At 37.2% G+C, this 26285-nt stretch overlaps 2 protein-coding genes across 3 annotated transcripts in view; one reads left to right on the top strand and one right to left on the bottom strand.

Annotated features, from left to right (window-relative positions):
* The window catches only part of LOC137278638 (zinc finger protein 271-like), a 121088-nt gene extending 112803 nt beyond the window's left edge, over nt 1-8285 (bottom strand). The window contains exon 1 of one of the 2 annotated variants that reach the window (XM_067811125.1): nt 8248-8285. The gene's annotated coding sequence lies outside the window, so the exon portion shown is untranslated. The remainder of the gene's footprint in view (nt 1-8247) is intronic. The other variant, XM_067811124.1, reaches the window with a different exon arrangement.
* Nucleotides 8286-8311: 26 nt separating this feature from the next.
* On the top strand, nt 8312-18820 carry LOC137278640 (pyroglutamyl-peptidase 1-like). The gene is made up of 5 exons (XM_067811126.1): nt 8312-8394; nt 12742-12793; nt 14038-14207; nt 16595-16827; nt 18010-18820. Exons 2-5 carry the CDS (start codon nt 12760-12762, stop codon nt 18164-18166), a joined length of 594 nt encoding a protein of 197 aa, XP_067667227.1. The 5' UTR covers nt 8312-8394; nt 12742-12759; the 3' UTR covers nt 18167-18820.
* The last annotated feature ends 7465 nt before the right edge of the window (nt 18821-26285 follow it).

Raw genomic sequence — 26285 nt, 5'->3', positions numbered from 1 at the left:
ACACTGATATAGATACACTGCAAATGTAATTTGTATTTTTCACTTCCTTAATGTCATTTAGAAAGTTGTCAAATGTAACTATGTTATACATGTATTTGGGATTACCCCCTCTATTCTTTTAAGGGAAAAACAACTGAATAGGTTACATTGTATTATAGTTTCTGAATATCAAAGTTGCTATCTGCATAGGTATCATCCAAAATATTTGTTTTATTTACACACATGCACAACACAATGTTTTTCAAGGGAATGTATTTGTGTCTAATGTAAGAAGTGGTGAATATATTAATACATCTTGGAGTCATCTGGAATCTTCTAGAACAGTAGTAGAGAAGTATAGTATGTACCCCATGTACTCTGCAATGCACCCTGCTATGTACCTTGCAATGTAATCTGCAATGAACCCTGCTATATACCCTGCTATCTACTCTGTAATGTACCCAATGCAACCTGCAATGTACCCTGCCATGTCCCCTGCTATGTACCCTGCTATGTACCCTGTCATGTACCATCTGTCCCTTGCACAGACCTTTAAACCCAGGCCTTAATGCAGCAGTTCAGAATCGTGGGAAGGTCTTCTACTGACACATAAACTAACACACACCTGTGTGCTCTCCCCTAATAAATCTAAACACTATTTCATTTTCAGCATGATCAGAGTGGTGGTAAATGAAACATTTACGCATCCAAACCTCGTAATAGCAGTTCTCAGACTCCACCCCACAATTAAAGGGAGATAACATCCCAAACAGCGGTAACCTTTAATTACAGTAAAACTTGCCACTCAGCAAGCAATCTGAAACACAACTGATTTCTAACCTGAAGATAATCCAAGTTTGGAAAAAGCTGTAAGGTTTATATACTGGCACTAAAACTCATACCCTCAAACCTGGGAAGAATTCTCATAAACTCTCTGACCCATGACACAAACGGAGCACTGAATAGAAATTTAATGACAATCGTGAATGTTCAGGATAAACATCTTATTACACCAACCCTGTAATCAATCTGATCAGAGGTTTCAAATTTCACTCCCCATGTTTGAAATCTGAACACAGAGTGGCTGCAGCCATCCACTTTGATAATGCTCAATTTCCACTCAACAATTTGTGATTTTGTCCTGATTGCATTGTGTTTAGAATTTTCTGTTAGAGCACAGTGTAAAACATTTACGCACTTATCGTTAAGGATGACATAACAATAAGCTACACATATTTAATGGCTGCTATAAAATATGATTCAATTAGCATGTCACATAAAGCTGATTTAGTGCCTCGTATTCTTGGTACATTCTGAGGGACTATTCTGTCCTGGTAGACATTTGTATGGCGATGGCTTGATGTGCAGAGGCGAAGGAGATAACAAGAAATAAAACTGTCCAAATATGGCGCTTATTCTGATGAGATGATATTATAAGGAATTGCCTCAGATGGTATAATAAAAATATCCTCTGTCTCTCAAAGTTCTGCTTAGCATTATATGTCCTGATGTTATCATGAGTGTACTGCAGAAACCATTATCAGCTGGTTTTAACAACCATTTCAACGATTAACGATTTAAGATTAAACATAAACCCACAAGCCTGACATGCTAAAACGCGTATCAGTAAAGAGTTAACAAATAATTTTAAGGCAATGCACAATGACATTGTTCTTCTGTCACTTGTCATTAAATAGTCAAACAGAATGTGTTTGAACATAATTCTGCAAATGATGCTTATTGAATCTTGATGACCATGAATCACAAGTAAAATAGTTTCTTCTTTATATATAAATTTATCTCGCATAACGTTGAATCATGCATGACGCACAGAGATTACTGATAAAAGGAAGATAACTTTTAAATTTGTTTTTCTTGTGTTGTCTGCAGATTCTAGCAATGTACCTTGCTTGTAAGTGGAGTACATTGCAAATAACAGAAGAGTGCTTACCCAATCAGAAAACAACATTTATATGTGAGGTACGACAAATGGTGATGTTCTGTCAAGGAAAGAAGAGGGGGCTCAGTGGACACTGTTGATGTTCTGCCAGGGATAGTCCATATTCAAAACAAACATTTTAGGTCATTGTGATTATATTTTATAATGGGAAGGCATGTAGAATATGCTATGCAGAGAGTTTTGAATTTTTTAAGAATATGAAACTATTTCATAAGCATCATTTGCAAAATTACGTTAAAACATAACATTTTTTCTTGAATAACATTGAATCACACAACGCATGAAAATTACCAACAGAAGGGAGATAACTCTAAATGTGTTTCTCTTGTGCCGACTGCAAATTCTAGTGATGGCTACGAAAAACTTTGCCTAGCATTCCAATAAATACATTTTGACAAAACGTTCAAATGTAGTCCGTGTGAATACTAAGAAGGGGAATTACACCGCAGTGACTTTACTAAGACAATATTTGCAGGAAAAGCAGTAACATGCAAGCTTCAAATCATTTGATTCATACTGGTTAACTGAAGTGTACGATTCGATAACAATGCTTCCAACAGTTCAAAATTAACATTGAGTTGTTCAGTAAGATGAATACGCTGTTCACTGATCCCTCGAGGCCAATGGGTTGATGGACCCTTGATATTTGTTTGTGTTACCCTCACCATTCAGGCTCAGGGAACATACACAAACACCATGGGTACATCAACTCATGCCTCCCAGGCGACCAGTGAACAACTTATAATGTCCACCACAATGAGCCCCATCTTTCCCTGACAGAACATCACCACATGTTCAGCAGTGAGCCCTTTCTTTCCCTGACAGAACATCACCACATGTCCAGCACTGTGTAACATCTTTCCATGACAGAACATCACCTCATGTCTAGCACTGTGCCCCATCTTTCCCTGACAGAACATCACCACATGTCCAACAATGAGCCCCATCGCCATAAGTCCAACAGTGTGTCACATCCTTCCCTGACAGAACATCACCACAGGTCCAACAGTGTGTCACATCCTTCCCTGACAGAATATCACCACAGGTCCAACAGTGTGTCACATCCTTCCCGGACAGAACATCACCACAGGTCCAACAGTGTGTCACATCCTTCCCGGACAGAACATCACCACAGGTCCAACAGTGTGTCACATCCTTCACTGACAGAACATCACCACAGGTCCAACAGTGTGTCACATCCTTCCCTGACAGAATATCACCACAGGTCCAACAGTGTGTCACATCCTTCACTGACAGAACATCACCACAGGTCCAACAGTGTGTCACATCCTTCCCGGACAGAATATCACCACAGGTCCAACAGTGTGTCACATCCTTCACTGACAGAACATCACCACAGGTCCAACAGTGTGTCACATCCTTCCCTGACAGAACATCACCACAGGTCCAACAGTGTGTCACATCCTTCACTGACAGAACATCACCACAGGTCCAACAGTGTGTCACATCCTTCCCTGACAGAACATCACCACAGGTCCAACAGTGTGTCACATCCTTCCCGGACAGAACATCACCACAGGTCCAACAGTGTGTCACATCCTTCCCTGACAGAACATCACCACAGGTCCAACAGTGTGTCACATCCTTCCCGGACAGAACATCACCACAGGTCCAACAGTGTGTCACATCCTTCCCGGACAGAACATCACCACAGGTCCAACAGTGTGTCACATCCTGCCCTGACAGAACATCACCACAGGTCCAACAGTGTGTCACATCCTTCCCTGACAGAACATCACCACAGGTCCAACAGTGTGTCACATCCTTCCCTGACAGAACATCACCACAGGTCCAACAGTGTGTCACATCCTTCCCTGACAGAATATCACCACATATCACCAGCATATCCACCACATGTCCACCCATGTGCCCCATCTTTCCCTGACAGAACTTGTTGACATCTTGCTTGTTATTCTTGAATGACAGAGGCATGCACGTTGAGTTTAAGAGGTTTTATTGAGACCCTCAACACTGGTTGATGTCTACCCTCAAACTGACGCATGAAAAACACATGCACCATCACTTCCGTTAAAAAATAAAGGGAGTTAATTATGTTTTTATCATTTACATACCGCTAAAACAATAAATGTAAAAGCTAATAATGCTTACATACAATCCTTACAAAGGACTATAACTGCAGTTTACTCAACAGAACTGACATCGAAACTTATCAAACTGTGAAGAGTCCAGGTTTCTGTAAATACAGGCATAAATCTAGTGTTCAACATTTTCAATTCAGATGTACATAATACTTAGGATCAAGTGAATGTAGATTCTTCATTGAAATTGTTAGACAAATGTCCCATTGTATCATAACAAGCTGTTTTTAAATATTTCACTCATGTATCAGTTGGGAGTGGGGTAGGTACTGCACAAACACAATGCTTGGTTGGACTTAATTTGATTTCATTTGCTTTGTTAGGCATTCCCAGCAACTGACTACAAATTTCATCTGAGTGAATGAGTGAGTGAGTTTGGTTTTAGGTCACTATTAGCAATGTTCTGGCAATATCACAACAGGGGATAACAGAAATAGGCTTCACACATTGTACCCATGCAGAGAATTGAACCCTTGTCTTCAGTGGGATGAGCAAACACTTTAACCACAGGGTTACCGTGGGCTACAAGGATGAGAATGTGTTTCCACTTAGCGTGGAGTCTTTGGGACTTAGATGTGAGTGAGTTTATTTTACATCGCTTACAGAAATGTTCCAGCAACATCACAACAAAGGACACCAAAACTTGGCTTTAAGCACTGTGCCCATGTGGGGCATTAACCCCATGTCTTCAGCATGACAAGTGAACAGCTTAACAACTAGGCTACCCCACTGTCATGCTTAAAATATGATATTTATGCATTTATTATAATTAGTCATGCATAATGTAAGTGTTAACTGGCAAGATGAACTCGGCACAAACCACAGAAAATTCTCACCGATACCAGTAATGTATTCCTTTTGAAAGATTAAAAAATTCAACTGAAGGCAGACTTTTGTCACATTTTAAACAAATAAAAGTTGATAGCAAGTCTTAACACATGCCTCAAGTATACACATTATACACTGTATCTTCATTTCTCTGTGATAAATACCATAGACTCATTCTCTACCATAGCTTCAAACTTGACTTATCAGAGATTTCCCAGATACCATATTTCCTCTAATAAGCATCTGGGACATTTTTTCAACAGATTTCCAGACCCACAGTTTTTTTTAGAGGAACGGCGCATACTGAAGACTCATCGCTTATTATCCAGCACTGGATCCCAGACATAATTATACACATAAGCCCCGCTGATTGCAGCATTGACAATTACATTATATCCATCAACCAATGCTGTGTGGAAGACAGGAAGTACTGACTAATGGATCATTCCTGAATAAATTTATTTTCAGATCAAGGTAGAATATGGAGAAACGTACACAGTCTGGCACCTATTTCTTACTCTTACTCTTAGACCGCTGCTTTACCTCAAGCGCTTATCAGGGACATGGCATTATTACAGGAAATGTGGTAGATTAGCATTAAATGCCTTTTCACATTTTATTTAATGGTGCATTAAAGACTGACCACCTGATGCCCAAGTCCTGAAAACTGATACATTGTAATTAGGTAACATGGTATCTTGACATGCAACTTTCAGAGCACCTCTATTCAGCACCACAACATCTTGTGAGGAGGTCACAAGCCACCTGTTTTGTGACAATCAATCGGACACAAACCTGTGACCCTCAGATTGTTAGCCTGACACCTAACAGACTGAGCTACACACATATGTTATACAATGTGCAAATTTATCTAGTCATTCCTATGAAAATACAGAAAATTAATGGAAAGCATAGAATATGTCACGTACAATTACTACAGTTACACATAGACTTGGTGTTGGGTGATTTGTGACAGGAAAGTGTTGTTGGAAACATTGCAAGGATAATGTGGATGACGCTAAGGAATGAGGGAGACTTGTGCATGACTAGTGACTGCACGTTAGCCTTCGAGTCATTACTGAACAAATGTAGTGTGTGAAAATGGTTTGAGCACAAGTTCCATACCAATTTCCATTAGCCCAAATTTTTTGTATAAAAACCACTTCATCATCTACATTCATGTACTAAAAAGTATTTAAAGTGCGAAAGTTAAAACAAGAAATGGTACACAATAGTATTGGTATTGGCATTAAACCTGCGATATGATACATCATGATAATAAAGTTCTAGTCAACACAGTATATTGCCAAAAACTATTGTTCACTGACTTTGCGATACAATACACAGGCACCCCCCTAAGTAACTGAAAGAATTACAGCAAATTTTTGCATCTCAAATGTAAACAAACGCAGCCCAATAACGAAACAATTGCAGTGACATCGGTAGTTTAGCGGTAATAACGTAAACACTTAAATTCCACTTGTGTTTTTCAATGTTCATGTGGAAAAGAGATAATGAAGTTTATACACAAACTTTGTGAATGTTAATAAAATGAGAGCACTATGTTTGACATAGTTCCTGACGCAAACATTTCCTAGAAACTTATGAAGGGAAAATAAATAAGCATACATTTTAATTATCAACATTATCAAACAAAAGCGTTTTTCTTTGGGAGATACTGTGATTCTGCAATAATTAAAAGTAAAACATTGATGAATGATGGTCCATTTGAAATATCATGTCTGGATATACGGCAATGTAAACTTTTGTATCAATTTACTGTATCGGCAGCCCATAGATCACTGGATCACTGCATCAATAAATTGTCACACCACTAGTACACATGCATTACACTGGACATGTATCTACTTTATTGGATTAGGTCCTTACCCTAACCTTAAGCTTTCGAAAAAATACTTTTACATAGAACACATTGAATGAAGCGAAACGAAAATGGCTGACTTGTCCAGTGTAAGACATTCATACCACTTTGAAAAGTAAAATATAATAAATAAACTCCATTCCTGTGTAATGAAACAAATTGCTCAATGAAAACATCATGTATCTATATTAGTTCACATTTATCATTTAGTCCTAAATATTGTGTTGAAAGTGAAATATAAAATATATCTAAAATCTAAGAGGTTTCATTATATGGTGTTTCTTGTAAAATAGGCCACCACCATCAATGTTTAGCTCACAAATTCCCTACAATGCTTGGCTTACTCAATGACCATGCATAGTAGAGATGACAGAACACAGAAAGGAGCTTAATCGATAACCAAGATCATTGTTTCTGGTAACAACATTCCACAAATTACATCATGTGGTATTGTGATGCAATCTGTAAATTATGTGGTGGTGAATTCTAAAGGTATGTCCAACTTTAGGTTAAATCTACACAACCAATTACATTGAAATATATCTGTGATGATTGCAGAACTATTCCTTAATTCTAAAGGAGATGGTAAATGAATTACACACAATATTTAATGTAAAGGAATCCTAAAACACGTCACATGGTTCTACATAGGCAGATATGACTTTACATAAGCTATGTTCAGGTTACATAGGCAACTGGTAAACATTTTCAAGATCTGAATGAAACTTCATGTGCATAATCAGCTGGTGTAAGTGGTCATATTATTTTCAGTGACACATTTTTCTCAGTGAAAAGAGTGACAGTGTTTGAAAGCTTTATTTGTAGAATCATTATCTTTCCCTTTTCGCCATAAGGAAACATAAATCTTCACTGAAAGATTCTACTGCTCTGCACATCATTCATGTGTGGAGACTGGAAGATGCCCAAGAATTAAGAATGAAAATATAACCTGTCAAACGTGCAACTATTTGAGGGCAAAGAAAAATTTCTTTTTTATGTGTTTGCCCGACATACCTATCTTTAAGAAACAGATATATGAAGAAATATTATTTTGAAAATTCTGAAACTTAGAATCATAAGTTACTATCATTGATAAATAATTCCTGATCTATTTAAAAAGTTCGTCCATACATATTCACAACGATACTTTTTCATCTCAGAAAGAATTACTACCCACAAATGAATAATTATTGTACTAAATGCTTCCCTCCTTTCAGTTTGAAAGAAAGTATGACCGACTGATCAGCTTGTTGACTGAAAGCTTTATGCACAACAGGTCTGGACTTTTGACAGCTGAAAAATGAAGTCTGACAGTCCGAGACAGATCGCGTGAGTCATTGTTATTGAGTCTGTCTCGATATTAAGACCTCATCTCGTATTTTTGAATTTCCCATGTTCATATGCAAGTGCATGTGCCTAAATGCATTCGACAAACTACAGTAACACTGAAATATTGAAGAAATAACAGTCGCTAGTACCTGCAGAGCCAACCTCAAAGGTGGGTAACTCCAATGCTACCATCCAGGGGACGTAATGCTTGTTACTTCCGGTTTACCTGTAATGACTTGGAGGTGACAAAACAAACGAAAATTTCATTTAGGAGGAATTACGCCCATAAATAACTGGTAATTAATGTTCGAGAAGGCAAATATCCGACTGATGCTTTAAAATGCTGATGGATTAAATAGCACTAACGAATTTAACTAAACTTGTCGTCAGATCTTTATATTAGTATAAATCTCTCGACCAAGTCGATTAGATCTACAGCTGATCTGTTGTCTCTTGTCACATGATTTTTCATTGCTTGTTCTGTAATCGATTGTAAATATTTTGTGTTAAATATCCCATTTTCCTAAACACGTAAAAAGATTAAATTAAAAATGATTCGAGTTTGTATCGTGAGAAATACTGTTCCAAGTGGCAAAGTTCTTCAATATAAAATCGTTGCCAAGGAAACTGGTCATATAATTAAGATGAAAAACTATATATATGCGGTGGCATGAATGCTTTGTTGATTTGTAACACTGAAACTATGTTTGGTACCGTATTCACACACAGGAATTATATCATTTCATCTTTTGATTCTACTTTCTACATTTCCATCACATTTCACCCCAACATTCAGTATATTTGACACATACATTAGTTAGTTGATGCTATTTTCATATGCAAACACATATATATTTGACACATATACTGGCGTCTCCTATTCTTGCGGTGCTTACGGATATCAGCAGAAAAAATAATACAAACAGTTCTTTTGGTATGTATGCTTGTTGTTTTTAGATGAAGATATTCTCCCTCTAACATCTGCATCTATCAACTGCTTAATCCATCAGGTGTATTATCGCATCTCCCATTCTCGCGGCATAACGAGAAAGTAACGTTATTAGGTGTAAGGAAGGGGAATCTTATCGGCAAGGGTGGCGAAAAGTTACGATTTTTCCAAGCTGGTTTCAACTCACGAATATTCGTTACACTGCAAAATTTTGAGAATTCACAAGCTTGGGCCACTTCCTAGTTACTGGTCAATGATGTAAACAACCGCTAAGTATCACACGTCAGCGATCCCGGCAGAAAATGTGTTCACCGCAAGAACAGGAAACCCGCAAGAATAGGAGACGGCCATATACATTAGTTAGTTGATGCTATTTTCATATGCAAACATGTTTTAGAAAACATGGCACATGAACATCTACTGCCTTAAATACTAGTTTCAGTAGCTTAAAAACTGTATATGAACTATTTTAACATTCCTATTTCTTAAAATAATGTAACAATTAAGCTGAAATTTGCAATTTAAAAACAATTTAAACTTAGTCTAAATTTGAGCCCCTAAGTTCAGCAGATCTAACAAGGGATAACACTGCCAAGTTATCATAATTCTAACTATCATTGTTTTTATTGTTAAAGGGAACTCCCAACTTTGAAAGATTGAAAGTGAGGAATATTTGTTTATTCTCATTATTACAAATTTGCCTCTTTTTGATTATTATTATACTAACATTTGTTTAACACTGATATCCAGTTCAGCTGTTTAGATGTGCTTTGTTTTTCCATTGATCATTTGATGTCCTCACAGATACACATCATATTTACAGTCTCAACTCCCTGGGGATCATAAACTCTTGCTCCCTACCAGGCAGATCAAGGTTAGGTGGTTTTCCCATCCTTACAAGGTACCCACAGCTGGGTGGACTTGGAACTTGGAGATATAGTCATAATACTTTGTCCAAGTTAACTGCACTTTGCTGTACCTGCAACCAGGTGTTTGCACATATTTATCTTATCGGCAAGGGTGGCGAAAAGTTACGATTTTTCCAAGCTGGTTTCAACTCACGAATATTCGTTACACTGCAAAATTTTGAGAATTCACAAGCTTGGGCCACTTCCTAGTTACTGGTCAATGATGTAAACAACCGCTAAGTATCACACGTCAGCGATCCCGGCAGAAAATGTGTTCACCGCAAGAACAGGAAACCCGCAAGAATAGGAGACGGCCATATACATTAGTTAGTTGATGCTATTTTCATATGCAAACATGTTTTAGAAAACATGGCACATGAACATCTACTGCCTTAAATACTAGTTTCAGTAGCTTAAAAACTGTATATGAACTATTTTAACATTCCTATTTCTTAAAATAATGTAACAATTAAGCTGAAATTTGCAATTTAAAAACAATTTAAACTTAGTCTAAATTTGAGCCCCTAAGTTCAGCAGATCTAACAAGGGATAACACTGCCAAGTTATCATAATTCTAACTATCATTGTTTTTATTGTTAAAGGGAACTCCCAACTTTGAAAGATTGAAAGTGAGGAATATTTGTTTATTCTCATTATTACAAATTTGCCTCTTTTTGATTATTATTATACTAACATTTGTTTAACACTGATATCCAGTTCAGCTGTTTAGATGTGCTTTGTTTTTCCATTGATCATTTGATGTCCTCACAGATACACATCATATTTACAGTCTCAACTCCCTGGGGATCATAAACTCTTGCTCCCTACCAGGCAGATCAAGGTTAGGTGGTTTTCCCATCCTTACAAGGTACCCACAGCTGGGTGGACTTGGAACTTGGAGATATAGTCATAATACTTTGTCCAAGTTAACTGCACTTTGCTGTACCTGCAACCAGGTGTTTGCACATATTTATGTGGCCGCCATCTGGTCATCTACCAACAGAGTCGTGGGTTCTTTTTAGTGCACAGGACTGTGTACTGTTCACTAGGGACTGTTACAACACTGAAAGAGTCCGCACACAAAGTTGATGCCAAGGTTTTCACACCTGGTCACAGGTGGGCTTCATCCAGGTACTTCCAAGTTCACTTGTTGACTAGCTTGGCACCTTAGACAGCTCACCCACAGGCCCCCAATGCTTGTTGTTGACAATATTTTCAATAGGTTTTACCTGTGCTCAGTGCTATTTTACTTGTGCTCATATACGCTGCAAAAAGCAGCATGTGTGAGACTTAGATGATCAGAGAATGAGAAGCTTATTATCATTTAAACATGTGCTGATGTACACACTGTAGGTGAAGAACAGTCAGATGAGGAATATTTTGCAGTGTCATGTTTGTGTATAAGTGCAGCAATACATGGAGTTATATGATGTGGAGGATTTTATCTGGTCTTAGTCAAAATTGCCACACGTCAAAATGGTCACACAACATCCATTCAGAATTGCCACCAAAATGTCAAAATGGCCATTATTATGATTATTATTAAATCCTCATAACATGTTCCCATATGTATGCATGTTGTATTATTTGATGTCAAGGTGTAGAAATAACAAAAGAAGTTATCAAACAAAACTTGATGCCTGTTACACATCAACAAATCCTGTTTTCAGCAAATAGCAAGATATTTGAAAACCAGAGTGTTCTATGTCACTTAAACCTAATTTGGAGATAATGGGCTCCAAACACTGAAATCTGATTTTCTTACCATTTATCAGAAGATGCAATAACATCCAATCTTTAGTATGATAGTCAAAAAGTGGTCTTTGAGCACTCTGGTTTTCAGGTGACAATACCTATAAATTCAGGTTTTTCTTATGTACATGCACTTTTGTACTGGGTTGTCCCTGACAACCACGTTGGTCATCTTTTAAGCCATGGAGCAGAGAGACCGCTGTAGATTTGGCATGGCTGCTTCCTTCACCTGAAAAGTATATGAACAATTAATATACAATAAACACAGAGATTAGCAAGTCATTGATCAATTACGGCTTAATTAGTTAACAAGGCTTCTGGATTCACATCTTATGTAAGGTTACACAATGTGTGTAATCGCATCTTGATTAGCATTTAACAAGCCAATAAAAGGATAAGTGGCTAGTTTTTTTAATTCCTATGCATTTTACCTTCGTCTTCACTTATGCCTCCTGAAGTGTGGTGGAGAGCCTTTAGCAAAGGTGTCGTGGCCATGGACTACAGCTGTATGAAAATGTCATTGATATACTTCATGTAGATTACCTTGTCAACTTGTGGCCACACAATGATGATATTATGAGTACATTTCTACATTTTCCAGGATGTACTGCTCACAGAGATTTTGATATCTGGGGCAACATAATGTTCCTGGCACCTGATGTTTGTTATAGATGCAAACGTCTATTTCTATAAATCAAGCAAACATTGTGAGAATAATTAAACAGCTCAAAGTATTAAATAAGAAAACATCTCAGAGTACAGGATTAAGAACAACACCTCAAAATATTATATAAGTAACAACCTGAAAGCATCAGTTGAGAAAGCATAACAAAAACAATGTTCATTAATATGAAAAAAACTGTGTGGCCATTTTGACATTTTTGTGTGATCATTTTGACTATGGTCAGTGTGATCATTTTTTAGAGTGGCCATTTTGACCTGTTCCTATGTTTTCCTGTTCATTGTTTTCATCCTAGTAGTACAGGAAGGAACGTGATTGAGCATGTCCTTATATCCCTGTTTCTGTATTGCAGAGTCAAACTGTCATCACGATGCCATCCACCAAGAGAACTGTCCTGGTTACAGGTTTGCCAGCTCTGTCTTGACACTAAGGAAACAGTATCTAACAAACAAATTACCATGATTAGACTCTCTGGAATATTGTTTCGTCAATTTGGGGGAAGGCAATTCATCATGCTGCATTGTTCATACTCAGAGCAATCAGTTGAATTTCAAAGTCATACCTGGACTAAAATGTACTGCCTTATCTTTGTGTCAGAGTTTAAACTGATACTGTAGTGTATTTGTGGAACTATGAGTATACACATAATGTATGGAGTTGGCATCATATTAATAGACTCGTAATAGTCAGTAAGAATGTGTTTGTCCTCTGTTGTTTTTTAAACAATGCTTGGTCACGTAAAATTCCAGCACAAGGCACCATTAGTGTTTTGACACATTGTGACACCAAATTGGTGATGATAGAAATATATGTTCATTTTAACTAAGCTAAATAAAAATAGTCTGTCCATGTATTTTAACTGCCAGTTATCTATGTTTATATTTAGAAGGCTTAGTTTTGTTTGAGTATGAATATCTATAGCACTTCATCTCTTCTACAGTCTTCGATATACACCGTGTTAACGTCCCAACTTAAGAAAATATAATTTCATCATTGGGTACAGTGTTTGTTTTGTTATAGTTTATTTCATTCTGTCAGTATAAGTAGATATATTTTGATGGAAATGCAGTGATGATTCATGTTGCATGGTACTTTGAATTTGGTGAATTTGACCATGCAACACGATGCAACTTTAACCAACATCAGCATGATGGCTGCTGTGTCATATATTAAATGATTATACACTATGGCCCGCTATTGTTACACCTGTACCAATGGCAGTGGACATTTACGAGCTAATTGTGTTTGGTCTTGCAACAATACTGCTTTGCGAATCTTCAGGTGTGTTTGAGCAAACCACAACACTTGTATAACACAGGTTGTTCAAGTACCAAACTAACAAACCATGTTGCATGTGAGCTACCATTGTTGACATTGGTCTCAGCATGAAGCGTTTCAAAATATGTTTTTGATCTTATGCAATATACTAAAGCTAAGTATGAAAATATGGTCAAAACCTTCATGAACTTCATTTATTGAGTTGAGCATTAAAGTGTATAAAGTATGAAGAGTTTTATGACCTTGGTACCTGGAAATTCTCAGGTGACCTCTGTTAAAGACGCAGTTGTGTGTAATATGGGTCCAGTGTTATGGAAAACCGTCCCATGTTATAATTAACAAGACTGAATGTCTGTGTGTGATCCCTCAGGGTTCGGGCCGTTTGGCTGTCACAAGGTAAATGCTAGCTGGGTGGCAGTCCAGGAGTTGGAGAAGTTGGGACTAGGTGATGATGTGGACCTCGTCACACAGCAGCTGGCTGTGGAGTATGACACTGTCACTAACAGCATCCCCACAATGTGGCAAAAGCACAAGCCAGCGGTAAGACAACATCAATACCGTAACTTATAGTGAAATATTGGATACTGTTCTGGTTATGTCAGGTGTACCTTCCAATAGGATAATGGCTATTATCTATCTTCAAGTAAAATGATGATATTATCTACCTTTCCAGTGAAAGTATGGCTATTGTCCTGTTTGTGCAAGCTGTATCTTTTAGTGAAAGAATGGATATTGTTTTGGTTGTGCTACGTAGTATTAGAGATAATTGCCAGCCAATATGTTTTAACAGTATGAATCCCTTTATGGATCTTCATATTTTTAAAAGATGGAGACCTCATAAACATTGTTAAAACTGGGGTAATCATCACTTGTCATGTGTCATGTTTCCTTCAGATGAATCCCAGTTCACTTTGCATTGATATCTATTGTTTTGTCAGGCAGTATTAACATGCATGTGAAAACAATGTCAACCTGAAACCTCATGGCAGATTTCACAGGCTATTGGTTATTTTGTGAGACTGTGGACTCAGTCCATGTTATGCAGGGAAGTGTGACTAAACAGTACTATCAGGATGATACACTCACGCCCTTTGTTGTCCTGTTTGTAAGGCGTGTGTGTCATTTTTTGTTCTTTCAGGATGATAAACTCTCATTGTAATAATAATAATAGTAATACTTTATTACCCCTGGGGGAATTTGTTATACATGTAACAGAGCATGACAGCACAATGAAAAGACAAGAGCACAGGAACAAACGAATGTATAAATACAATGAGGTTAAAACTAAAAAAAAGAAAAAAACAACCCCAAAACCCCCCCAAAACATGAAGGTAATTGATGCATTAAAAATACTTGATAAATACTACATATAATGAACATGATAAAGCAATTACAATATGTAATATATAATAACTGAGACAGATGCACTTTAAAATAATCTTAAAAGTCATTTAAAGGGGCAACTCTAACAGGGATAAGAATATATTAATATATTACCTATATTAAAGCAATTAAGAATATATAAATATAACAACTGTATCAGCTGCACTTTATAAAGGGTCTTAACAGTATGCTCACTGTGTGTAGATTATCAATACTCATCTCCACACAATATATCCTTAAAATGCTTAAAATATTTCCTGATCAACATGTCTGGAATATGATAGGAAGACAGACTAATGTCACACACCACATGCATAGTTAGCTGAACTTGGTCAGGTTCTGCATAAGGAGTGGAACTGACTCCCTCAACTCAGGAAGTTTACTAGCAGTATGTTAGGTCAAGTAGATAAAAGTCTGAAGAGCATGGTGGTATTATAACTGGGATATTTAGAATACATTTGATAAATATTTGAGGAAAGTTTTTATAATCAAGTTAGGAAGGGTCAACGTACTTGAAAAGTACCAAGTAACTGACTTCAAATTGATTCACTTTCTTTGCGGAATAACAATTTCCGTGAGTTGTTAGGCTTGATTAACTCTTGTGACTCTACATGATTATCAGGTGACTTTACACAATGAGGTAGATGGACATTCGTGATATAGATGGTCAGTTTCTCAAGAGAAGGGCACCGCATGACATCTGAAATGGTTCGATCAAGTATCTTTTGACATCTACCATTTGGAATTATTATTTAGATATACCTATATTGGGACTAAAGGAAATAACTTGTTATTCAGATGGTATTTGTTTGAAGTGGCACATTTCTGGGCAGGAGCCAAAATTGTCATGGGTTCAGTTTTGTCAGTTGTCCAGTGAGTTGTGGGGGATTCTGGGCCCAACCGTTGACAGGACATGTGCTCTCTGTATGATGACAGACTGGCTCAGATGAACTTATAGAATCAGAAGTTATCTCAGGAACCAAAAGGTCCTTCCATGAAGTTTGTGTATCTGTGTTGTGTGTAGGCCATGAAAACTAGACAAATATCTGGGGACCTTTGTGTGAAAAATCCTTCTACAATAAATGGACCTGAACACTATATCGGACGTATCAATGAGTACTTATACCAGCTACATCAGCCCTGGAACAAGAGTGGAAGAAATGATATATTGGCTCGGGAAAAGGGTATAACACACCAACACCCTCAGACAACAGTATTATGTGCATCTGGTCCAGAATATCCCATTCTTACAGCTTTCATCCATCAACATCTACTTCATACTTCTCTACCAGTTGTAATGTGTTTCCAATGCATTCATGCATTATAATCGTATAAAGGAAACTACTGTCTCTGTCAGTTTGGAAATCTTAGTGGTTTCCGAGGATGTCCTACTGGTTCCTACTGGTGAATATTTTCAAGAATTGAACATCACATCCGTCAAGGGAACATGTTCTTCACTTCAAACTTTCGCCAACTGTAAATTGACTTTGGTTTGACATGCAGGTTGAGGGAACCATGATAACTCTAACTGTGTTTGTTTGCAGCTGGTGGTACATGTTGGGGTGTCCGGCATTGCAACGGAGCTGACGCTGGAGCAACAGGCCCACAATGATGGCTATGACAAACAGGACATCAACGGCACCTGTCCTTCAACACGCTGCTGTGTGGATGGTGCTGACAATTGCATTGTGTCCGAGATTGACATGCAGTATGTATGTCAGGAGGTCAACAATGCAGGGATCAAGGTCAAGGCCGTTGTATCACATGATGCTGGAAGGTAAAGATACTCTTTCCTTATTTCCCTCAATATGTTAGGTTTATTATACCCCATCACAATGTGGGAGGGGGATATTGGTTTGAGCTCCATCCATCCGTCCTTTTGTCCGAGATGATGGGACAGATTTTCTCATAAAACATTATAGGTAGGGAAACCAAACTTGGCATGACTGCCTTGATGGAATTCTAAAACAGAGACAGTATGACAATTTGTTACAGAGCTATGGCCTTTGTCATGTGTTTCTTGACTTAGTGCACAGTGTCCCAATGGTAACAGATTTTCTCAGAAACTATTAGAGATAGGGAATCCGATGTGGAAATTGTTTTCAGGACATGAATGTTGAGGTGGAGTTGAAAAACAGGAACCAATCTGGCCACTTTTCAGATTCTTGTTAACACAATATCTCATGAACTGTTGTACCCAATATCTCCAAATATTTGGTGACAGCCTACATTGGGGGATTATGCAGACACCAGTTAGTTTTGGTGACCTTGACATTATTTTCAAGGTCACCACAATTCAGATTCTTGTTAACGCAATATCCATAACGCAATAACTGTTGTACCCAATATCTTTATATTTGGTGACAGTCTGCATTAGGGGATTATGCAGACTCCAGTCATTTTGGTGACCTTGAGCTTATTGTCAAGGTCACTATGACACTTGGAACACTCTTTAACATGTCTCATGACCTATGTTATTTGATGTCTTCATTTTGGTGACTGCCTACATTTGGTGAGTCTATGTTAGACGATTGTGCAAACACCAGCTGATTTCAATGACCTTGACCTTAATTTCAAAATGACCACAACACTTTGTCCACTTTTCACTTATGTTATCACAGTTTTCCATAAAACATTGCAACTAATGTCCTCAATTCTGGTGACAGCCTACATTGGATGACACCAGTCATTTCATGCATCTTGTGTGTGAGCAAAAAGTAAAGAGTAATGAATATGTTAGAAATATACCATTCTTCTTTAGCGACGGGGACACTGCCATGTTAGTGGCAAACACTTCTTGTTGTTTTGATTTCCAAAATAAATTACCATGAATAACTAGCATTAGAAAAACCTGTCTGTTTTTATAGTAATTTGTTGATACTTTTTTATGGTCTTTTTCATTTGGAAAAAGCAGTTATTTGATATGGTTTAAGGATCTTCTTAAAATTATTTTTTTCAGATATCTATGCGACTTCTCTTTTTTCACCTCTCTACACATTGATCGTTGCCGAGCTGCCTTTGTCCATGTGCCTCCCCTCAACACTCCATACACTGCATCTGAGTTGGCGGAGGGGCTCCGTTGTGCCCTGCTGTCCATGCTCAAGCAGGTGTCTTGACTACACGCAGGATGTAGAACGCTACTTCTGAGAATCCCATACACTTTGATCATGCATAATTCCTGAGATAATGCAATAATTGAAATGCTCACCACAACACTGTCACCGCCAATCATCCACCAATCAAACTGCACATCTGCACACAAGATGAAGTAGCCATCTGCACAGAGAGGTCATGGGTCAAGGGCAAATGTTGAGTGTTACACCTTGTCTTCATGTCTGTTGTGAAATCGGGAAACTGTGTTTGCACATTTGCTATGGTAGCTACAATCCTGAAGTATTTACAGACTGATAATACTACAATATTCAGATTTGTATTGAAGTTGAGCTGTGAATGATATTTCTACGTGATTATTTCATCAAACCATATTAACATTTGTGAAATTGGTGACTGTGAATTTTGTGACGTAAGACAACATTCACTCATTTCACTTGGCAAAAGGAAAACATCTTGAAACATTATTTTTACAAGAAACAAACCATGATATCCAGAAAGCTGTTTTGTCAGATCACTTGCGATTGTTGAAAACTGTTGGTAGATAATTATAACAAAGACTAAATAGGTCTGCATGGTTATTTAGAAATATGAACATTGTTTGTTGTGACAGAAAGCACAGAATGTAAATGTCAATAAACCTTATGTGGTGAAATGGACAGGCATTTTTAATTTTTTGTATTTTTTTTCTATTTCATCGTTTCTTACTTAGAACTTGGCCTCATGTAATTTCAAGTACTTACTGTATACAGAATACACATTGTAGTGTGTCCAGCTTGTGGAGTGTAACGATTTATGTCACTCACCTGGATTTGTTTGGTTTCATCCTGGCAGGGTGTTGTGTCATGTGACTGTGTATAAGTGTCACATGATGAGAGTGTTTATAGCTATGACAGTATGTATGACGTGTGTCACGACATCGTTGTTGTGTTTATAGCTGGTCATGTAACAGGTGCATGACATCTGTCACATGACAACACTGTTAGTAGCTAGGTCATGTGACAGTGTGTATGACATGTGTCATGTGACCGTGATAACTGGCATCTGATGTAAATGTATGTGTGCATGTACAACCTACCAAAGGATATTCAATTTTGTCAAGAAGATTATCAAACGATTTTATGAAACTGAATTGATAAAAATAGCAAATGTCACAGTTTAGATGGCATCATTAATTGCTATTAAAGGTAATGAAGATAAGCCTGAGAAAGTAACATTCCCTATGTTTTAAGTAGGTCTGTTTTAATTTATCTTGCAAATAGTCTATAGTCTCTGTGGAGGTACATATTGTATACAAAATAATAGTAAGCAGTCACAGTCCTGACAGTTGCATGATGTCTCAAATAGGCTGGAGTCCTCAGCATAGAAAAATCAATATTAACTACTACTCTATGTATTGATCCTTTTTCAAACATTAATCATATAAATTAACTTTTTCTTTTACTGATATATTTGTGCATATTAGTGTAATACTAGTGTATTAATTTTAGCCAGATGAAATCATACTTACTTTGTGATGAAGTCTTTCTAGTCTAACAGTTCTTTCTGAATTTTGTGATGATGCAACATCACAAAGACAAAGAAAATTATGGATACTTAAGTTGTGTTATGTAATAAACAAAAATCAAGACGAAATAAGTTACATGAATAACGTAACTTTTACCCCTGGACTGTGCAGGAGTCACCTGGTGCAGGTCATGAGTGTTTCAGGGATTTGTTTTATTGTGTGGGCACTTTGTGATATTTCCAGATAAGGGATTCTTTTGATCAAACTGTTTGGTAAAGTGATTTCAGGTGAATGACTTACTGTCAGAGTTATGTCCCTTTGAAAATTTTTCCCTTTAGAAGTAATTTTGATTTAGGGGAAGGGGTTGGGGGAAGGGATTTTGATGTTTGGAGGACTGACGATACGCTTCGTCAGTAATTGTGTATTTCTTTTGCAAATATCTGTTGGAATTGTAGAGGGGATCCCATGAAATCTTTTGTTTTGTTGTTCGCTTAATTTCTGAGTGGTTTTTTTTCTTCATTATTTTGTTGATTTTTATAAACATTTTAACAGTTGGAGAAAGGATCATAATCACGTTTTTGTATTGTGGTTTTAGTTCATGTAATTGTTAAAGGAACAATATCAAATGTCTTTCATTTTGTTCTTGGAATTTTGTAGTTCTAAGTTGTTGCTGTGTTGACGTATTGCTGCTTCTTGCAGTTATCATTCACAGTTATTAAGTTGCAAAAGATTTTGTCTTCATAAGGAACTAAAAATGTGTTAGTGTCATTTGGCCAGATTGATCTATCAAGAGACTATGTATATGGTTTTCTTCTGCGAACCAGACACTTTGGATGCACAGGGTTTTTTAAGGTAATCTGTCCAAATGTACATTTTTATGCTGCACCTGTAATTGGATAAGGGTTAATTCATCACCATCAGGTGTAATGTACACCACATCATGGATGTGTCTGTAATATGATGTTCAACATGTTCATAAACCTAAGTTATTCCTTTACTGTACCTACGATGATCTGGACATTGATGTTTTTGTGTTATGTTTTGTGTATAATCCATACAGTATTTAACAGGGATATTATGCAGTGACATACAATACTTTAGTTTTTGTTTTTGTTTTTATTTGTATTGTGTGTTCACAACAACATTTTAGTCAGAGAAGTGCGAAAAGAAGGACGCAATACAGATGATTATTCATAGGAATCCTGTGATGAATACAGACGTTCCTACTATCTAGCTCTGTGGCAATTCTTGAGTCAGAAGAGAGACAATTCTTTGAGTGAGCAGTTCTCGAACTCCTCATATTGAGCCCTGTATATTTTCATTGTTCTCTTTAACAGAATGCTCACATCACCAGGTGGAATACTGCCTAGTTTACAACCATCTTACCGTTACATTTGTGAACAAGTGATGAAGAATACTCTTGTCTGAGCTAAATCATAGTAAATGATTTTTCTTTATCATTTTCTGTTTCTTTTCAACTGACACATAATTCATGTTTTGAAAAATGTAAGTTGGCAGATAGATGTTTTAAAGTTTGTAATATCAATTCTGTCTGATCAATAACAAGTATTTTGGAAACGAATGTCAGTAATAAACCTTTAGTCATTCAGTAAGAGTCACTAATATGTATAAACATAAGGATGAAGATTTTATGGATATCAACTTCTTTATATGAGAACACAATGTTTCGGAGTTAATGCTTACTCCTTCATCAGGTGAAGGAGTAAGCATTAACTCCGAAACGTTGTGTTCTCATATAAAGAAGTTGATATCCATAAAATCTTCATCCTTATGCATTTCACTTCTAAATGCCCTTCAAAGACATGTATAAACATGATTAGATCAGAGTTTAAGAGGAGGCAACAAATGCATTGTGCTCCAGGAAGGACAACTGTGAATAAAGGGAGACAATTCTTTGCTGTCAGTATCTCCAAAGCTCCTTGGAGTGTCAATAAGATCTCATATTTTCACCAGTAACTGTTCACTTCTTTGAGGCAATGTTCACAGTTCACAATGCATTGCATAGATAAAATGTACACATCACTTCACTTGGACTGGAGGTATGGGGTCAACATTCTTATACTTTCCGCCTCCACACAGTGGCAGTGATTATACTAGGAGAGGGACAAAGTTGTAATTGTCTTAGTTTGAGCTTGTGTACATCAAGCAGTAAGGAAACAAGGTTGGATAACATCTCAAGTCACTGGAACTTACTATTTGTGGAACTATTCAGAGGCACAGTGTAATCTTTGTCTTACTTAAAGATCCCTTCTCTAGTTCCAGGTAACGTGGGGGTTGTATTGATGAAGGGGTTCTTGGCCTTTTTCACTGTCTTGGCTCTTCGTGATTAGAGGGCAGAGCATCATCATGTACTGTCCACTTCTCCAACTGATAGAGTAAAACTGTCTCAATTAGTAGAGTTATTTCTTTCTGTTAAATTTATAGTAATAATCATGGTCCATTCTTTGAAAGTCTTGGCATTTTTGGCATTGTACAGATAGAGGGTAGCACTTCCCATCATTGAAACTTGAAGGTATATCTAGATTCTATACTTTTGCACTTTTTGTAGTGGGAGGCTTGGGGTGGGTGTGGGTGTTCAGGGGTGGGAGGGGGAATTGCATTTGCTGATATTATTATTATCATATTTGATGGTCCATATCAATTGATGTTAATGGTACATGTTAATTAATGTTAGTTGTACAGTTAATGGATGTTATCATGTTAATTGATATTAACACTTGGTACAGGTCCATGTTAACAGAACTTAGTATGTAACTTCATGATGGTACATGTTAATAAGTTAGCATGTTAATTGATGTTAATGGTACCTGATAATTGATGTTAGCATGTTAAATGATTTTAATGGTACATGTTAATTCATGTTAATTGATGTTGATGGTACTTGTTAATAGATTTTAGCATGTTAATGGATATTAGGAGTGCAAGTTACGTGACATTAATGGTATGGGTTAATTCATATTAATGTGTACATCAAGCAGTAAGGAAAATTTGTTATTAAAGTCTGCAGGATCATTGATGGTAACATGCAACAATCACAGGAATTGATGTTACCATTTCATGCTACTGCATGTCTTAAACCTGTTTCTATAAAATCAGCTGGAGCTAAAACCAATACAATTTGTAGAAAGGTCATTTCATGGAAATCTTTAGACAATGCACTGAAATTGTAGAATCTTTTTTATTCATTCTGTATTGGTATTCTGCTGACTTACAGCTGGAATATAGCTGGCATTAAATAACAAATAATATTCATCGATGTGATACATCTCATGCTGTGACATCATAACTTGTGAAGCTACACCTAGTTCATGAACTTGCTTTAGCAGGATAGTCTTTTGCCTCACTCTTCATTTTCTTTGCTTTTCAAACTGGAACAACAACAACAACTGATTAAAAGAAAATGGAATTCATAAATGAACCGACTTAGACTTAACCCTTGAAAACATTGTGTAATAGTTATGTCATTTATTGTGTGGGTACTTTCTGAGTACTTCTAAGTATCTTGGTCAGCATGTGTGTCTCCTCATTGGGCAGCTTCCAGATAGACCTCCTAGTCCCTGGTTTGATGAGGGTCTCTGCTCAGAATCATGGAACGGAGCAGTGTGGGATGAGAGGGACTGGCCATCAGGTTTCCATCATCTCTATACACTCTTCAAGCAGAAACTAAATAAATACTCTGCATGTTAGTTCTAGTAAACTGTTGACAAGGCCATTGAGGTTCCTAATCTTTACAGGGAATGTTAGTACTTTGTACTTTTGACTTTTACAAAATGGCTCCTTTGAGATATGCAATCAGGAATTTGCTTCCATTGTTTCTGGTCACGAGGTCATAATATGGTAGCTATAGCATACAGGTAGGCTTGAAACATGTAGGAGACACAGGTCCTCCGTCCAGGAGTCCCAGTCTATTGTTACCCCTGACAGAACTGTGTAGGATGGAGATGCACGATTGATTGATATTAGCATCTATTCACTTGAACAATCCCTTATGTGTGCTGCAGATGCAAAAATTCTTACATCTCGTTATAGTGTCTAGTATTTTTGTCCTTTTAGAGAAATGTGCAATTCCTCTTTTTAAAAAAATGTGAAAAAATGTTTTATATTGAAAATATGTTGTGTGTTTGATGACAGAATTATTAAATTATGAATATATTAATATCAGACAAGAGACAGTTAACAAAGGTAACAGATAATTCAAGGCATTATAAGACTAACATCATGATGTTTTCAAGAATCATTACAAGACAACATGAGCCTGTAGAATTTAGCACATGGGTCATTGGTGGAACTATCTCAGTAACAAAATATATACATTATAACAATCCAAACACACTTTGTGGGAAAAGGCACTTTTAAGCTTTGTTGAAAGATTTAAAATTATTCCAACTTTACCTAGGTTTGTGGAAAGGCTCTTCTACTTCTGTTAGAAAAGTTGCCGAAATATAATATATTATCAATGAATTGTTACTCCAAAATGTATTATTAGGCCAAGGCATTGACTCAGTTTTGAGTCCTATATTAATCTCTGAGACTGAGATGACACATGTTCATGTAAATATGATAAAATGTACACATCACTTCACTTAGACTGGAGGTATGGGGTCAACATTCTTATACTTTCCGCCTCCACACAGTGGCAGTGATTATACTAGGAGAGGGACAAATTGTCTTAGTTTGAGCTTGTGTACATCAAGCAGTAAGGAAACAAGGTTGTGTAACATCTGAAGTCACTGGAACTTACTATTTGTGGAACTATTCAGAGGCACAGTGTAATCTTTGTCTTACTTAAAGATCCCTTCTCTAGTTCCAGGTAACGTGGGGGTTGGATTGAAGGGGTTCTCGGACTTTTTCACTGTCTTGGCTCTTCGTGATTAGAGGGCAGAGCATCATCATGTACTGTCCACATCTCCAACTGATAGAGTAAAACTGTCTCAATTTGTAGTTATTTCTTTCTGTTAAATTTGACTCAGTTTTGAGTCCTATATTAATCTCTGAGACTGAGATGACACATGTTCATGTAAATGTGAAGGACAACTCAATCAGAACACAGTACAGGGAGCCATTTTCTTCAGTCCTTCTTGGTGTTAACTTGTTACGGATAGAGAGAATGTTGTCTGTACCCGAAACTCACCATTACAAACCTAGCTGTACTTCCTAGAAAACTGTTACTGATGATGTTAGGAAGTGCACTGTTAGATCCTTATGTCAGTTATTGAACATGTATTTTACTTGTCATGTGATCTTTGAATTAAATGTTTGTGTATTCGGACATGTAATTTGTTATTTATTTGTATCTGTCACAACTTGCCTGTCTGCAGTGAATGTACAATGAAAGATTTATGAACTGTGAATTTGTTAAGATGGCAGACACACCTTCATAACTCTAGAAGAAGTTAGAATACCCTAAGGTGGTACTTTAAACTGCATGGTCGCCAGATATCATATGGCAAGGTTGTCCTGGAAACTTTAGGTTATCCAGATAAGCTGCAATTTTTTCTTTGAAACTGTAGCTTACACAGATATACAGATATATAATGTCCAAAGTTGCCCTGAGAACTGCAGGATAACCAGATATACTGCAAGGTTGCCCTGGGAACTGCAGGTTAACCAGATATACTTCAAGAATGTCCAAGTTTGCCCTAGAAACTGGAGGTTAACCAGATATACTGCAAGGTTGCCTTGGGAACTGGAGGTTGGCTAGATATGCTTCATGAGTGAATTTGTGGTTGTCATACTTTAAAGCCAGTCACTGACATTTTGTCACCGCCAGCCATAGTCTGTGAAACCTTCCACTATATATTTCTTGCTTCTAATGATTCTTTTCATTAGACTACACCAAGTTGAACAGTGTTTTCTAATTCTCTACTTGGGGCTGTGGTGTAGCATAGTGGTGAACATGTTCACTTGTCGCGTTGAAGGCGTGGGTGTGATTCTCCACTTGGGTGCAATGTGTTCAGCCATATCTGGTGTCCCCCTGCCATGATATTGCTGAAATATTGCTTACAGTGGAAACACGCTCCCTCATGCTTTAATTGGTCTGGGGCTAGTTAATGGTGGGTCTTCCAGGAATAAGAAGTGTCAATCTGAAGTTTGATGCAGCTTCTTGGACCCCATGTGATACACAATCCTCAGACTGACTGTTGCTGTGATGATACTAGAGATATTACTTGTGAACTGAGTGAGTTTAGTTTCATGCCTCTTTTAGCAATATTCCAGCAATATCATGGGTGGGACACCAAAAATGAGCTTCACACATTGTCCCCATAAGGGGGATTGAACCCAAGTCTTCAGCATAATGAGCAAACACCTTAAATACTTGGCTACCCCAAGTATAGGCAATAATGGGCCAGTGGGGTATGGCACAGCTGCAAACAATAAGGTCTTGGTTTGAATCCTGAATTGCGCCAAGTTTGAGCACAAACTAAAACAAGGATTGGTGACATTTTTCAAGAAAATCACACCTATGTAATATCTTGCCTCTTGATACACAGCAGACACAATACATTACAAACTCATTTTGAAAATAATCAATTTTATTGCCATATGTCAGAAGAAAATCACTTGTAAATTTGAGAATGTTACAAAATATGGCTAGC

This window comes from Haliotis asinina, chromosome 3 (genome assembly GCF_037392515.1).
Source record: "Haliotis asinina isolate JCU_RB_2024 chromosome 3, JCU_Hal_asi_v2, whole genome shotgun sequence".
Lineage (NCBI taxonomy): Eukaryota > Metazoa > Mollusca > Gastropoda > Lepetellida > Haliotidae > Haliotis > Haliotis asinina.
The sequence above is the reverse complement of the archived record's forward strand: the minus strand, read 5'-3'. Positions and strand labels throughout refer to the sequence as shown.

What these genes read in the sequence shown, in the direction of transcription:
- LOC137278640 (XM_067811126.1), top strand. Translation starts at nt 12,760, where the DNA reads ATGCCATCCACCAAGAGAACTGTCCTGGTTACAG. An exon ending in GAGAACTGTCCTGGTTACAG is followed by an intron (nt 12,794 to 14,037) that starts GTTTGCCAGCTC and finishes GTGATCCCTCAG; the next exon opens with GGTTCGGGCCGTTTGGCTGT. An exon ending in GGCAAAAGCACAAGCCAGCG is followed by an intron (nt 14,208 to 16,594) that starts GTAAGACAACAT and finishes GTTTGTTTGCAG; the next exon opens with CTGGTGGTACATGTTGGGGT.